This window comes from Cryptomeria japonica, chromosome 10 (genome assembly GCF_030272615.1).
Source record: "Cryptomeria japonica chromosome 10, Sugi_1.0, whole genome shotgun sequence".
Taxonomy (NCBI): Eukaryota; Viridiplantae; Streptophyta; class Pinopsida; order Cupressales; family Cupressaceae; genus Cryptomeria; species Cryptomeria japonica.
In genome coordinates, this window is record NC_081414.1 from 793483824 (window position 1) to 793498782 (window position 14959).

The 14959-nt window shown below is 34.2% G+C and overlaps 1 protein-coding gene across 1 annotated transcript; it reads left to right on the forward strand.

Moving 5' to 3' along the window:
* Positions 1-7340: 7340 nt before the first annotated feature.
* On the forward strand, positions 7341-8048 carry LOC131859276 (enoyl-CoA delta isomerase 2, peroxisomal-like). Its single transcript, XM_059212867.1, has one exon. It carries the CDS (start codon positions 7341-7343, stop codon positions 8046-8048), a length of 708 nt encoding a protein of 235 aa, XP_059068850.1.
* Positions 8049-14959: the final 6911 nt, after the last annotated feature.

Sequence of the window (14959 nt, forward strand, 5' to 3'; positions counted from 1 at the left end):
TTTCAAAAGAAGGGTTGAAATCAGAGTGCCAAGCCTTAATCATCAACACAAATTCGTCCTCCTAGCTAAAATAATGATCACATAATATTTTCTTTCTATCTCGAGCATTATCAAACTTTGCAATAAAGATCCCCTTAGCCATGGGAAAATATTAACTTTACCAGTAATAAGAGGCTCCCAATGTTTAAAGATCTAGGCATGCGGTTGAGGGAGGCTGGGCCAAAAACCCGTTAACCATTATATCACACCTTATGTAGACAAAAGATAAACATTGTGATCTACTTCCTCTTTCGTATCTGCTTCAGATTAATAGAAATGGCATTTGCAATACGAATAAAACCACCACCATACAAACGTATCCCTTTCCATATTCTCGGAGACTCGCCATTCCGTGTCTACTCATCAGACACAACCATACTAGCGGTGACATTCAACAACTTTCAAGAAATTTGCAGTCGCTACAAACCACCAGCAACAGAGGCACAAGGGCAGGATGAAACATTATTCGCAGCAGAGATATCCACTTCTCCTAGAGGGGAGGAGGCATGAAAGCTTCCCACACCAATGGAATTGTCACCAAGGTTTACAAAATGAATGACGGATACCGAGGGTTTTGCTTTTGAAGCACCATCGACAGTTTTTGAAATCGGCCCATGGGTCGAAGGAGCCATCACAAACATATTCATTGCATGAAGAAGTTTATGTTCATAAGTTATATTTACTTTTATTTTTCTTAATTGAATATTGAATTTATCTTATATACGTTAATAGATTAGATATTTTTATATTATTATAACTAATATTAATTATAGATTATTTATTTATTGTCTTTAATTATATCTACATGTTTATAGAATTATTATTTTAGACATCAAACCAAACAACATTATAAGGGGATGAGGGAAAAGTCCAAGTTCTCATCATGATTTTTAACATAATACAAGACCTGCAATGATATTATTATTTTAATTCATATCTGCAAGGATTAGAGCCCCTCTAAGGAACGACAAGAATTTTTGTAGCATTATGCCCTAATTTGTAGATTCACAAAGGTATGTCCAAAATTAAGTGATATGTATTCATGTATTGCTGAACAGTGGAAAGAATACATGGACAGTGAAATTTTGATTTATCCATGTTCCTAAGAATTCTTTATTTTGGAATTTGACTCTGAGAAGGATTGAAAGTTGATATTAGAAAAAGGTTATTAGATATTCCAAGACGTATTTCTGTGTATGAAACCATGGTTCCCAGTCTTTCATCCATGCACAAAAATATTTACCACAACTTATCTTTGGGTGCGATTACCATATATTTTACTTGAATTTTGGGAATTTGACTATCTTCAAGCCATCAAGAATAGCCTAGGGAAATATCATTGCACCTCCAAGGAAACTATTGATTTCTATTACACTACCAATGCTCAGATTTGTGTTGAAATGGAGTTATCCAAAGGGCTTCCTAATGAAATAGTATTGAAGATGGGTTGTAGAGGGTTTTTACAACTGTTTGACTGTGAGAAAATTACCTTTAGATGAAGACGATGTTTCTCAATGGACCATCTCATATCCCAAAGTGAAAAGCATTTTTTAATAGGGAATTCAATAACTCCTGGTAAATCTTCTTGGTGGGTTGGGACCGAGCTCTAGCATTATGCCATTCGTTCTACCTCTGAAGACTTGAATCAAGCTTAATCAACCCCTTTCTCCATCTATTATCTGCCATGATAAGAGGCCCATTATGGAATCTTAGATTTTACAAAAGACGCCCTCATTTATAGATTCCACCTTGGCTTGCTTTCCATAACCGCTACATTATTTTGTAGGGATAGGTAACCAAGTTGGTGCATAAATTGAGAGTGGTGATGCAAAAGATTATGGATGGATATAAATAAAGACGAGGAAGAAACTTCTTCAGCATCAAATGAATTTTGGTTCATCTAAGAAAAGTTCTATGGCAAAAGAATTAATTACTTTTCACAAGATAGTTGTTCTGCAAGCTTTGTGCCTCTACTTTTGTGCATGCAATTATGCTTGCCTTTATATTATCATAGATAATGTTACTATAATTGGGTAGAGTAGCCTTTTTGTTTTGAGAAATATGGCATTTTTATAATGCTTCCTAGTTAGGAACCACCTTATTGCACCCCTAGTTTGGGAAGTTGTATTTTTTGTTCAAATTAATATAGATTTTTGTTGTAATCATGGCTGCAATTTATTGATAAAAAAACAAAAACAAAATCATAATATCAAGGAGGAAAAATAATCGAATATCATTACTCAAAAATGGGGAGTACAAATTAATTCACAAGCAATAATTAAATATTTTTCACAAGTACTCACTATATGCTCATTATAAATTATAGTGGCCAGATTATTTTGAAGGAAAATTTAGGTCAAATTCGAATACACAAAGATCTATGAGTTGTAGAACTGGTAGAGACAAAAACTTATATTATTATTTAATCATTTTCAATAAAAATATAAAATCCATCACAAGCGTAGTGTATGGAATTATATTATAAAATTAAATTTTGTTTAGGTCAAATGAAATGAAATTGTAAGAGGATGTCCTTTTAGGTAAGAGGTAATCAAAATTGCTACTATATCAACTCCGTGTAGCATGGCCAATACATATACATACCACATGTAACGTTTAACTCAGTTTATTTCTATATGCAAGTTTTTTAGTTTAGGTGTTGGTTCTATGTTCACCCTGCTCGGTTTTTGATGTGTTTTGTAAAGGGTTCTTTTTAGCTGATTGCACATCCTTCATACTTCAGCCATGGTGTCTCTTTGTGATTATGTATCGATACATGCCTATCCTACTTTTATTAATCAAAATATGGTGAACACATGTTTCTGTATATGATACAAATTGTTTTAGTTTCTTCTTTTGTGGGTATGTGAAATTGACCAGCTCAATAGGAGCTCTCCTGTTAGTAGTCATCATTCTACATTTATCCTCCGACTACCTAGATCTATTTGCAAGGGCAAGGAAGAAAGATAATTTAGAGTTAGCGATGACGTGAAGCCTAGAAAAGCAAGGAAAGGTGTAGATCTTGACCTTCGTGGGTGATAATGATGAGGATGAGCACAGGCTTAATCCTACAACTTTCTACGCCATATATATGTTGTATTTGCTTTATAAAGTGCATGAAAAAATGGAATCTACATGGAAGCAAAATGGATCTATATGTTATATTTTCTTTATAAAGTGCATGAAATAATGGAAGGCTATTATGTTAAATTCTGCAATATGAGATACAAATTATGTAAATAAATAGATGCACTATAATTTCACTATTAAGATTATGGAATGTACTAGAAATACCACTACTTGGGTTGTAAATTCTCTCATTTCTTATGGTGGGTAGCTACAGCTCATACATTCCAAAACAAAACCACATTAGAATAAATGTATTAGGACCAGGTTATAGGAAAATATAAGGACCTAGATAACCATTTGGGAACCATACTACAGTATCCATTTTGGTAGTTTTCATTTCAAAGATATATAAGTAAAGGTAAAGACACATTTGTGTGCCTTGCGTTCAACGAAACAAGCATACTCTGCTCATATCACTAAGGCACACAGAACGTATGGCTCGTATGGCGTTGTAAGAAGGCCAATTTTAGAGACATTGTAGAAATAGCAGCAAGGTAGTGTTGCCCCTTTCAACTCACATTTCACAAACTCTATAGTTCTTCGATTGCAAGCCAAAATAAGTTCCTAAGAGAGTATATGTACAAAAGTATCACAAAGCCCAAAATAGGCACTCCATTAACATTTCCTAAATCAAGATTCAAGATGAACATAAAGACAAACTAACAATAATGACAACAAGAATTCACTTTATCTATTTATTTTGAAATAGAAAGAGATCTAATCATATAATTTGTATTATATCTTATTCCTTTAATTTTTTTAGAATATTTATTTTATTTTAATAAAAGTAATAAATAAAGAGATGAAATGAATTAATAAAATATATTGTTCGGATTAAAACTAAAGGTTGTACAAGAGTTATTTAATCATTTATTTATTTCTAGTTAGACAATCGAAACTATGGGTCATTATGCTCTGCTTAGCTCCAAATATTTGTGAAATAAATTTGCACCTCACACATTTTGAAATGTGACCTCCATTGTACCCCTATTTCAAGAAGTTGTATTTTTTTGTTCAAATTAATAAACATTTTTGTTGTTGATGAGGCTGCAATTTATTGATCAAAAAACAAACAAAAAAATGATAATCTCAAGGAGGAAAAATAACTGAATATCAATACTCAAAAATGGGGGAGTACAGATTAATTCAGAAGCAAGAATTAAATATTTTCACAACTACTCATTAAATGATCATTATAAATTATAGTGGCCAGATTATTTTGAAGGAAAATTTAGGTCAAATTCAAATACACAAAGATCTCTTAGTTGCAGAACTGTTAGAGACAAAAACTTATATTATTCTTTAATCATTTTCAATAAAAATATAAAATCCATCACAAGCAGAGTGTATGGAATTATTTTAAAAAAAAAAAAATTGGTTAGGTCAAATGAAATGAAACTGTAAGAGGATATCCTTTTAGGTAAGAGGTAATCGAAATTGCTACTATATCAACCACGTGTAACATGGTCAACACATATACATACCACATATAACGTTTAACTTGGTTTTTTTTAATGTATTTAGTTTAAGTGTTGGTTCTATGTTCACCTTGCTAGGTTTTTGACGTGTTTGGTGTAGGGTTCTTTTTAGCTAGTTGTGAATCCTTCATCCTGTGTGTTTCTTTGTGATTATGTATCGATGCAAGCCTATCCTACATTTGTTAATCAAAATATTGTGAACACATGTTTCTGTATATGATAGAAATTGTTTTAGTGGGCATGTGAGATTGACCAGCTTGACAAGAGTTCTCCTATTACTAGTCATCTTTCTACATTTATCCTCCGTCAGCCTTCATTTGTTTGCAAGAGAAGGGAAGAAATATAATTTAGAGTTAGCGATGATGTGAAGCCTAGAGAAGCAGGGAAAGGTGTACATCTTGACCTTTGTGGGTGATAATGATGAGGATGAGCACAAGCTTAATCCTACAACTTTCGATGCCATCTGTATGTTGTATTTAGTTTATAAAGTGCATGAAAAAATGGAATCTACATGGAAGCAAAATGGAATCTATATATTATATTTTCTTTATAAACTGCATGAAACTTGCGGAAGGCTATTATGTTAAATTCTGCAATATGAGATGCAAATTATGTAAATGAATAGATGTGCTATAGTTGCACTATTAAGATTATGGAATGTAATAGAAAGACCACTACCTAGGTTGTAACTTCTCTCATTTCTTATCGTGGGTAGCTACACCTCAAGCCTTCTAAAACCAAACCACATTACAATAAATGTATTAACACCAAGTTATAGGAAAATATAGGGACCTAGATAACCATTTGGTAAGCATACTACAGTATCCATTTGTGTATTTTTCATTGCAAAGATAAATAAGTAAAGATAAAGACACATTTATGTGCCTTGAGTTCAACGAAACAAGAATACTCCACTACTATCACTACGGAAAACACAACTTACGACTCGTATGACATTGTAGAAATAGGAACAAGATAGCACTGCCCCTGTTAACTCGCATTTCACAAACTCTATTATCTATAGTTCTTCCATCACGGGCCAAAATAACTTCCTAAGAGAGTATATGTACAGAAGTATAACAAAGCCCAAAACAGGCACTCCATTAACATTTCCTAAATGAAGATTCAAGATCAACATAAAGACAAACTAGGTCAAAGTTGCACGGACAAGGTTATAGATACAGATACGAATAGGACCATTTTTGAAGACCACTAATAGTGATACAGCTGGATATGACATTCATTAAAAACACATACACATATATTTACCAAAATTTTATAAGTTATTAGAGGAGATTGTAATTACTTTAAAAACAATTTAGACACATAATTGCCAGATAAATAATTATAAGTTGATTTAACACTACAATATACCCAAAAACTACAAAGCGTGAGCTTTAATTAAATTAACAATAATGTCATTTAAATCCAAATTAAAATAAAACAAAATAAAACTTTAAATAGAAATTAAAAAGGAAAATATCTAAATATATTTTCAGAAAAAATTAAATATAAAGAACTAAATAAACAATATTGATCTAAACTTAAAAAATAAAAACTCATTTCCACATTTAATTCTTTAATATTAATTAAAAATTAAAATTCATAATAAAATAAGTAAATATAAATAAATATTTTTTAATATACGCGTATTGGATACGCCGATGCATGCTCCTAAGGAGGGACATTGGTGTATCCAGCTACTCTGGTCTAGGTAGGTTTATCTCATGCGTCTGAATCCAAACTTTGAATGGAAGAGCTAGTTTCTAGAAATACAGTCATATGGAATCAACCATTGACATAGAAATGCAACCTTGACAAAGTTTGGTAATGTCGTCAGCAAAAGTGCATTAGCCATCAGACTGATGCAAAGGAATAAGATACCTTGTAAAACTGAAATTGCAGAGATGAAGCAGCATATATGATTCAATGGTTTACCCAACTACATGTTTTGCAATACCAACTATTCATGCATCGCTCATCTGCGTTCATCCTGTGACTGCCTTGATTTGTTTGCAAAACCAAGGAAGAAAGCCAGTATGGTCAAATTCAACTATTCATCTGCAAAGATCTCGGACAATGCCATATCAGCCACGTGGAAATTGTTATCAAGAAGATGAAAGGTGAAAGGTGTACAAGATGAACTTGATTTGTTTTCGAGACCAACGATACGTCATAAGCCCAGACAAAAAATGATAGATTGTTTGAAAAAATCTAGTTAGTCATGATTCCTTACTCACGATCTTCTTAAACGTCGTTGGTTTTATGTTCAAATTTAATTTTAGTAGTGTTACTCGTAAAGAATAAGTCGATACTGTTCAAAAATTTGAACAACATAAAAGTAACATAATGCTATTCAATATGTGTAATAGGCAATTTCGTGTCTAACCATTTTATAATTCTGCTAGCCATTTCTTCAAAGATAAAGAGGATCTTATTGCTGATGTTACTAGGTTGAACATGGAGGGGAAGAAGTTTTTTAAAGATAGAAAGTCGGCTGATGAAGAGGTCCATAATTTCATCAAGGGTAAAGAGTGCAAAATTTGATAGATTTGACTGAAGCCTAGTTGACGAGTCGGAGTTAGCAAGTATACAGGAGCACTCTCCCCTATTTAATTGTCTATCACTCATCTGATTCATCACTAAACTGCCTCGATTTGTTTTGAAAGAGCAAGGAAAGGAAAGGTAGCGAGGATGTGCAGCCTAGAGAAGCGAGGAAATGTGTACATCTTGACCTTCGTTGGTGACGGCGAGCACAGGTTTAATCCCACAACATTCGATGCCATCTCTGACGCTCTCAAAGAGGTGGAAGAATCGGCAGACGCAGCAGCCCTGGTAACCACCAACGCAGGCAAATACTTCTCCTGCGGCCTCGACATGAAATGGGTTGGCGAGAGCCCCCACGACCGTTTTGACATAGGCATGGAGAAATTAGAGAATATGTTCGCAGCCTTCATGAAGCTCAGCATCCCCACCGTGGCAGCCATCTGCGGGCACGCGGAGGCGAGCGCCTTCACGCTTGCTCTGGCTCACGATTACCGCTTCATGAGTACGCAGGGGTCCTCCCACCTCTACATGTGCGAGCTCGATCATGGCTTCAACATCCCCAAGAGTATGCTAACCTTGATTCGTAGCAAGCTGCACCCTGCAACCCTGCGCGATGTGGTGCTAGGCGGCACCAAGCTCAACGCCCAGATGGCCTTTCAGAAAGGGATTGTGGACGCCGCTTTCGACGACTCGGTGGGGACTTTGCAGGCGGCGGTTAAGGAGGCAGAGAAACTGGCGGTCAGGGGATGGAACAGGGAGATCTACCGTAGCTTCAGGTTGGCTGCCTTTCCTGACGTTGTGGAGGAGCTCGATATTCATGTTCCCTATCGCATGCTCGCTTCCTATAACTTCTGATGCCCACCTTCAATCTTGCCCAGATTTCTATAAGCGAACAATAAGCATTTGGATAATCAATATTGTATAAGCTCTAAATAAGGGCGAAATAATAATAGCTCTATTACTATTTATCTAGTTTGGTGTTGTTCATGAGAGAAAAGTGGTTTGATTTTCTATAGTAATTTTACTTTCAATTTTTTAATATGATATAACAGCTCTATTATAAAATCACTCAACCGATTGGTCATGCTCTTAATATAAGATTTGTCAAAGAAGGCAAGCATATGAGATACGTATTTGCAATTTATTTCATCCAGGTCACAATATCAGAAGATTTATCATAGTTGTTATTATATTTGCATATTAATAACAACTATTTTCTGTATTCAAAATATTTGGTGTTGTTCTTATATTTTATTGGTAGTGATTATTTTTTAACTTAAAATTTCTTTACAGTGCATTTAGAAAAAAGTTTCAATTTTGTTTTCTTGCTATTGTGCTGTGCAGTTTTGTAGTGGGCAATTGCCTATTTTATTTTATATTTGCAAATTTTGTTATAGGTTAAGTATTAATTTTTTTGAAGGAGAAATTAAAAGAGAGAGCTTGCAATCATGTTTTGAAACTATTTTTTTATGAATAGTGGTCAATTCCATTAATATTAGACAAAAGTGCATTATTCACAAAAAAATAGTAGAGGGATACAAGATCTCACCATAGTAGTCAAACGAGCAAAGCCTAGAGAATAAAAAACATATAAGAACCCCCTAGGAACAAAAACATGGGCAGATCCGAGAGAGTAGAAAGAAAGAAGGAAAAGTTGTTAAGTGACTATTGTATTATCCTCCTTGTCCTTGTCCTCATCCTAGCAAGAGGGAAAGATAGCCAGAGCCAATCATGGGAGCCATTTGGATGAGCTAGGCCATCCACTATCACCACCAAAATTTGGACATCCACTGTCACCATTAGTGATTGGACCCACAACCTCGCACCCCATCTAGGGGTGAAAATCCCACACAACGAAGAGGTGGAGAATTGCCTATTAAAATAATTGCCACCACTAGACTATTTAGATGGAGCTTGAGACTGTAGGGTTTGAGAGCGGTGAGTCAAAGAGGTACATATACGTTGATGGTGGCGAGGGCATAGATCGATCATGGGAGGCAAAATTATTTGAAACAACTATAGCAACTATATAAGGAGCATTTACCCAATGCTCCCGAAGCTCCCAAATGTGGCCCACGGTGCAACCTTGTTGGCTTCCACTTGAATCTAAAGCATCACATTATCGCATATACATGCTTTAGTAAAAAGTGACACATGAATATTAATGGTGTTGTGAGAAAAAAAATAACATTTCTATCTTTTCATATTGTAAGGAGGATTTCCACCCTTAAATCATGCCAAATCTACATAAATTTTAAGGGAATGCAAAGCAAATCCCCAAAAAGGGCTATATGCCAAGAAAAAGGCACTGACCAAAACCATCAACACAAATCATGAATCCAACTCTACAAGTTTTGAGCTCAACAACAAAACCTAAAGAGGTGAATGAAAAAATCTAGTTGCCCACAAAAAGGGCACCAAGGATCGGAATGCCAACATTCCTTAGACGAGAGGCCAAAGGTCAACCTGGGGAAAGAATGCACCACACAAGTTAGTCATGATTATTTTCAAAATTTAGTTCTTTTTTACAGTGCATTTAGACAACAATTTCATTTTTTGTGTGCTACTATTGTCTTGCACAATTTCTTAGTGGGGAGATGTTACACGTAGACACAATTGTATATTTTATTTTATGCTTGTAAATTTTAGTATAGGTTAAAGTTTTAAAAAAATTTAGAAGAAATAGATAAAATGAGGTTGGGGTAATTTCTTAGATTTATTTTACAAAATAAAAATTATTTAATTTTTAATTCGAAGTCAAAAGAAGAAATTATGCATTAAATATTCACATATGTTCCTTATAATAATGAGTTAAAAATTGATTTAAAATATGTTCACCCTATTAACGAAATTAAAATTATTGGAATATCTTCTAGATGTTCTTTATATTGTAATGTTGAAGATTCAATTGACTTTAATGTCTCGGTTAGATGTTGCTAATATTAGATTTGTAATGCCCCTGCTATTAGGCCGAGAGGACTTAATCAAATAATCCAATAAAAATGCGAACAATATTTTTTTGAAAAGACAAATTACACATATATGCATTGAGATACATAGAACATGGAAAGAACATATGCACAATTAACAACTAACAATAGTCCTCAAGGCCCCCCAACGAAATTACTCAAGGAATAACATTTATGAAAAATACAAAATCATAAGGTTCACCATTAAATATTAAAAAAAAACCTTCATTTACAATGATCATGATACATACTAAATTGACATGAGAATATACATATGATCATCAATTTATATTTCAATGTGTCCACAAGGATATGATCTCCAAGAGTACAATAAAGGAGTAAATACATAAATCTGCATCGACATGAAAGTCTTCAATGTTTTCACAAGCCACCATGAACATGATGCAGATCCAGAAAAACCCAATGGGTGCAAATAGCACTCCACCCAACCATGTGGTACTATTAGGTCCACCCCCCATGCAAGGAGATATCGATCAGATCCACAAGAAGGATGCAAGCACACAAGGTACCAACAAGAATCATGAGAGATGCACATGGCTATTGTTGGAATACATAGAATGCAAGAACACTGAGAAGGAGGGGTGAATCATTGTCCTGCCGGTAATATAAGATTTTACCTTATTAGAACATACACATATAAACTGGTAAATGAAGAAACATATAACATGAAGTAGATAAACTAGCCACATGAATGAACACCATAGAAAACTGAATTTTATACATGGAAAAACTCAAAGAGGAAAATCCACGGTGGGATTTGTGACCCACAATATCAATTCACTAGCCATATGAAAGATATTACATAGTACGGGGGCTTGCACATGCAGGAAGGCACACTTCCTAGAGTGCACTTCTCAACACAAAAGAGTTTCACTGACTACAATCTTCTGATGAGATAAAAGAATAATGGTGAACTAAAAAATGCATCTCCAATGCCAAAAAGAGTGTTGGTTATAGCTCTATTCAGTACCGCTTCATAAACCCTAAACTCTTTTACCAGTGTGTCCTTTCCTCCAAAAATGCTTTATAAACCATCTACTGATCATTGCATGATATTACTTTAACCCAAGAACCCTTAGAATATTTGAGTAAAATCTCAAAAGGCAGGCCTTTTGAAACATCCATTTCAGTCAAAATGTTGGCAAAGGTAGAGTGCAAAATATCAGAAGTTTATTAAATATTTCAAAAGAAGGGTTGAAATCAGAGTGCCAAGCCTTAATCATCAACACAAATTCGTCCTCCTAGCTAAAATAATGATCACATAATATTTTCTTTCTATCTCGAGCATTATCAAACTTTGCAATAAAGATCCCCTTAGCCATGGGAAAATATTAACTTTACCAGTAATAAGAGGCTCCCAATGTTTAAAGATCTAGGCATGCGGTTGAGGGAGGCTGGGCCAAAAACCCGTTAACCATTATATCACACCTTATGTAGACAAAAGATAAACATTGTGATCTACTTCCTCTTTCGTATCTGCTTCAGATTAATAGAAATGGCATTTGCAATACGAATAAAACCACCACCATACAAACGTATCCCTTTCCATATTCTCGGAGACTCGCCATTCCGTGTCTACTCATCAGACACAACCATACTAGCGGTGACATTCAACAACTTTCAAGAAATTTGCAGTCGCTACAAACCACCAGCAACAGAGGCACAAGGGCAGGATGAAACATTATTCGCAGCAGAGATATCCACTTCTCCTAGAGGGGAGGAGGCATGAAAGCTTCCCACACCAATGGAATTGTCACCAAGGTTTACAAAATGAATGACGGATACCGAGGGTTTTGCTTTTGAAGCACCATCGACAGTTTTTGAAATCGGCCCATGGGTCGAAGGAGCCATCACAAACATATTCATTGCATGAAGAAGTTTATGTTCATAAGTTATATTTACTTTTATTTTTCTTAATTGAATATTGAATTTATCTTATATACGTTAATAGATTAGATATTTTTATATTATTATAACTAATATTAATTATAGATTATTTATTTATTGTCTTTAATTATATCTACATGTTTATAGAATTATTATTTTAGACATCAAACCAAACAACATTATAAGGGGATGAGGGAAAAGTCCAAGTTCTCATCATGATTTTTAACATAATACAAGACCTGCAATGATATTATTATTTTAATTCATATCTGCAAGGATTAGAGCCCCTCTAAGGAACGACAAGAATTTTTGTAGCATTATGCCCTAATTTGTAGATTCACAAAGGTATGTCCAAAATTAAGTGATATGTATTCATGTATTGCTGAACAGTGGAAAGAATACATGGACAGTGAAATTTTGATTTATCCATGTTCCTAAGAATTCTTTATTTTGGAATTTGACTCTGAGAAGGATTGAAAGTTGATATTAGAAAAAGGTTATTAGATATTCCAAGACGTATTTCTGTGTATGAAACCATGGTTCCCAGTCTTTCATCCATGCACAAAAATATTTACCACAACTTATCTTTGGGTGCGATTACCATATATTTTACTTGAATTTTGGGAATTTGACTATCTTCAAGCCATCAAGAATAGCCTAGGGAAATATCATTGCACCTCCAAGGAAACTATTGATTTCTATTACACTACCAATGCTCAGATTTGTGTTGAAATGGAGTTATCCAAAGGGCTTCCTAATGAAATAGTATTGAAGATGGGTTGTAGAGGGTTTTTACAACTGTTTGACTGTGAGAAAATTACCTTTAGATGAAGACGATGTTTCTCAATGGACCATCTCATATCCCAAAGTGAAAAGCATTTTTTAATAGGGAATTCAATAACTCCTGGTAAATCTTCTTGGTGGGTTGGGACCGAGCTCTAGCATTATGCCATTCGTTCTACCTCTGAAGACTTGAATCAAGCTTAATCAACCCCTTTCTCCATCTATTATCTGCCATGATAAGAGGCCCATTATGGAATCTTAGATTTTACAAAAGACGCCCTCATTTATAGATTCCACCTTGGCTTGCTTTCCATAACCGCTACATTATTTTGTAGGGATAGGTAACCAAGTTGGTGCATAAATTGAGAGTGGTGATGCAAAAGATTATGGATGGATATAAATAAAGACGAGGAAGAAACTTCTTCAGCATCAAATGAATTTTGGTTCATCTAAGAAAAGTTCTATGGCAAAAGAATTAATTACTTTTCACAAGATAGTTGTTCTGCAAGCTTTGTGCCTCTACTTTTGTGCATGCAATTATGCTTGCCTTTATATTATCATAGATAATGTTACTATAATTGGGTAGAGTAGCCTTTTTGTTTTGAGAAATATGGCATTTTTATAATGCTTCCTAGTTAGGAACCACCTTATTGCACCCCTAGTTTGGGAAGTTGTATTTTTTGTTCAAATTAATATAGATTTTTGTTGTAATCATGGCTGCAATTTATTGATAAAAAAACAAAAACAAAATCATAATATCAAGGAGGAAAAATAATCGAATATCATTACTCAAAAATGGGGAGTACAAATTAATTCACAAGCAATAATTAAATATTTTTCACAAGTACTCACTATATGCTCATTATAAATTATAGTGGCCAGATTATTTTGAAGGAAAATTTAGGTCAAATTCGAATACACAAAGATCTATGAGTTGTAGAACTGGTAGAGACAAAAACTTATATTATTATTTAATCATTTTCAATAAAAATATAAAATCCATCACAAGCGTAGTGTATGGAATTATATTATAAAATTAAATTTTGTTTAGGTCAAATGAAATGAAATTGTAAGAGGATGTCCTTTTAGGTAAGAGGTAATCAAAATTGCTACTATATCAACTCCGTGTAGCATGGCCAATACATATACATACCACATGTAACGTTTAACTCAGTTTATTTCTATATGCAAGTTTTTTAGTTTAGGTGTTGGTTCTATGTTCACCCTGCTCGGTTTTTGATGTGTTTTGTAAAGGGTTCTTTTTAGCTGATTGCACATCCTTCATACTTCAGCCATGGTGTCTCTTTGTGATTATGTATCGATACATGCCTATCCTACTTTTATTAATCAAAATATGGTGAACACATGTTTCTGTATATGATACAAATTGTTTTAGTTTCTTCTTTTGTGGGTATGTGAAATTGACCAGCTCAATAGGAGCTCTCCTGTTAGTAGTCATCATTCTACATTTATCCTCCGACTACCTAGATCTATTTGCAAGGGCAAGGAAGAAAGATAATTTAGAGTTAGCGATGACGTGAAGCCTAGAAAAGCAAGGAAAGGTGTAGATCTTGACCTTCGTGGGTGATAATGACGAGGATGAGCACAGGCTTAATCCTACAACTTTCTACGCCATATATATGTTGTATTTGCTTTATAAAGTGCATGAAAAAATGGAATCTACATGGAAGCAAAATGGATCTATATGTTATATTTTCTTTATAAAGTGCATGAAATAATGGAAGGCTATTATGTTAAATTCTGCAATATGAGATACAAATTATGTAAATAAATAGATGCACTATAATTTCACTATTAAGATTATGGAATGTACTAGAAATACCACTACTTGGGTTGTAAATTCTCTCATTTCTTATGGTGGGTAGCTACAGCTCATACATTCCAAAACAAAACCACATTAGAATAAATGTATTAGGACCAGGTTATAGGAAAATATAAGGACCTAGATAACCATTTGGGAACCATACTACAGTATCCATTTTGGTAGTTTTCATTTCAAAGATATATAAGTAAAGGTAAAGACACATTTGTGTGCCTTGCGTTCAACGAAACAAGCATACTCTGCTCATATCACTAAGGCACACA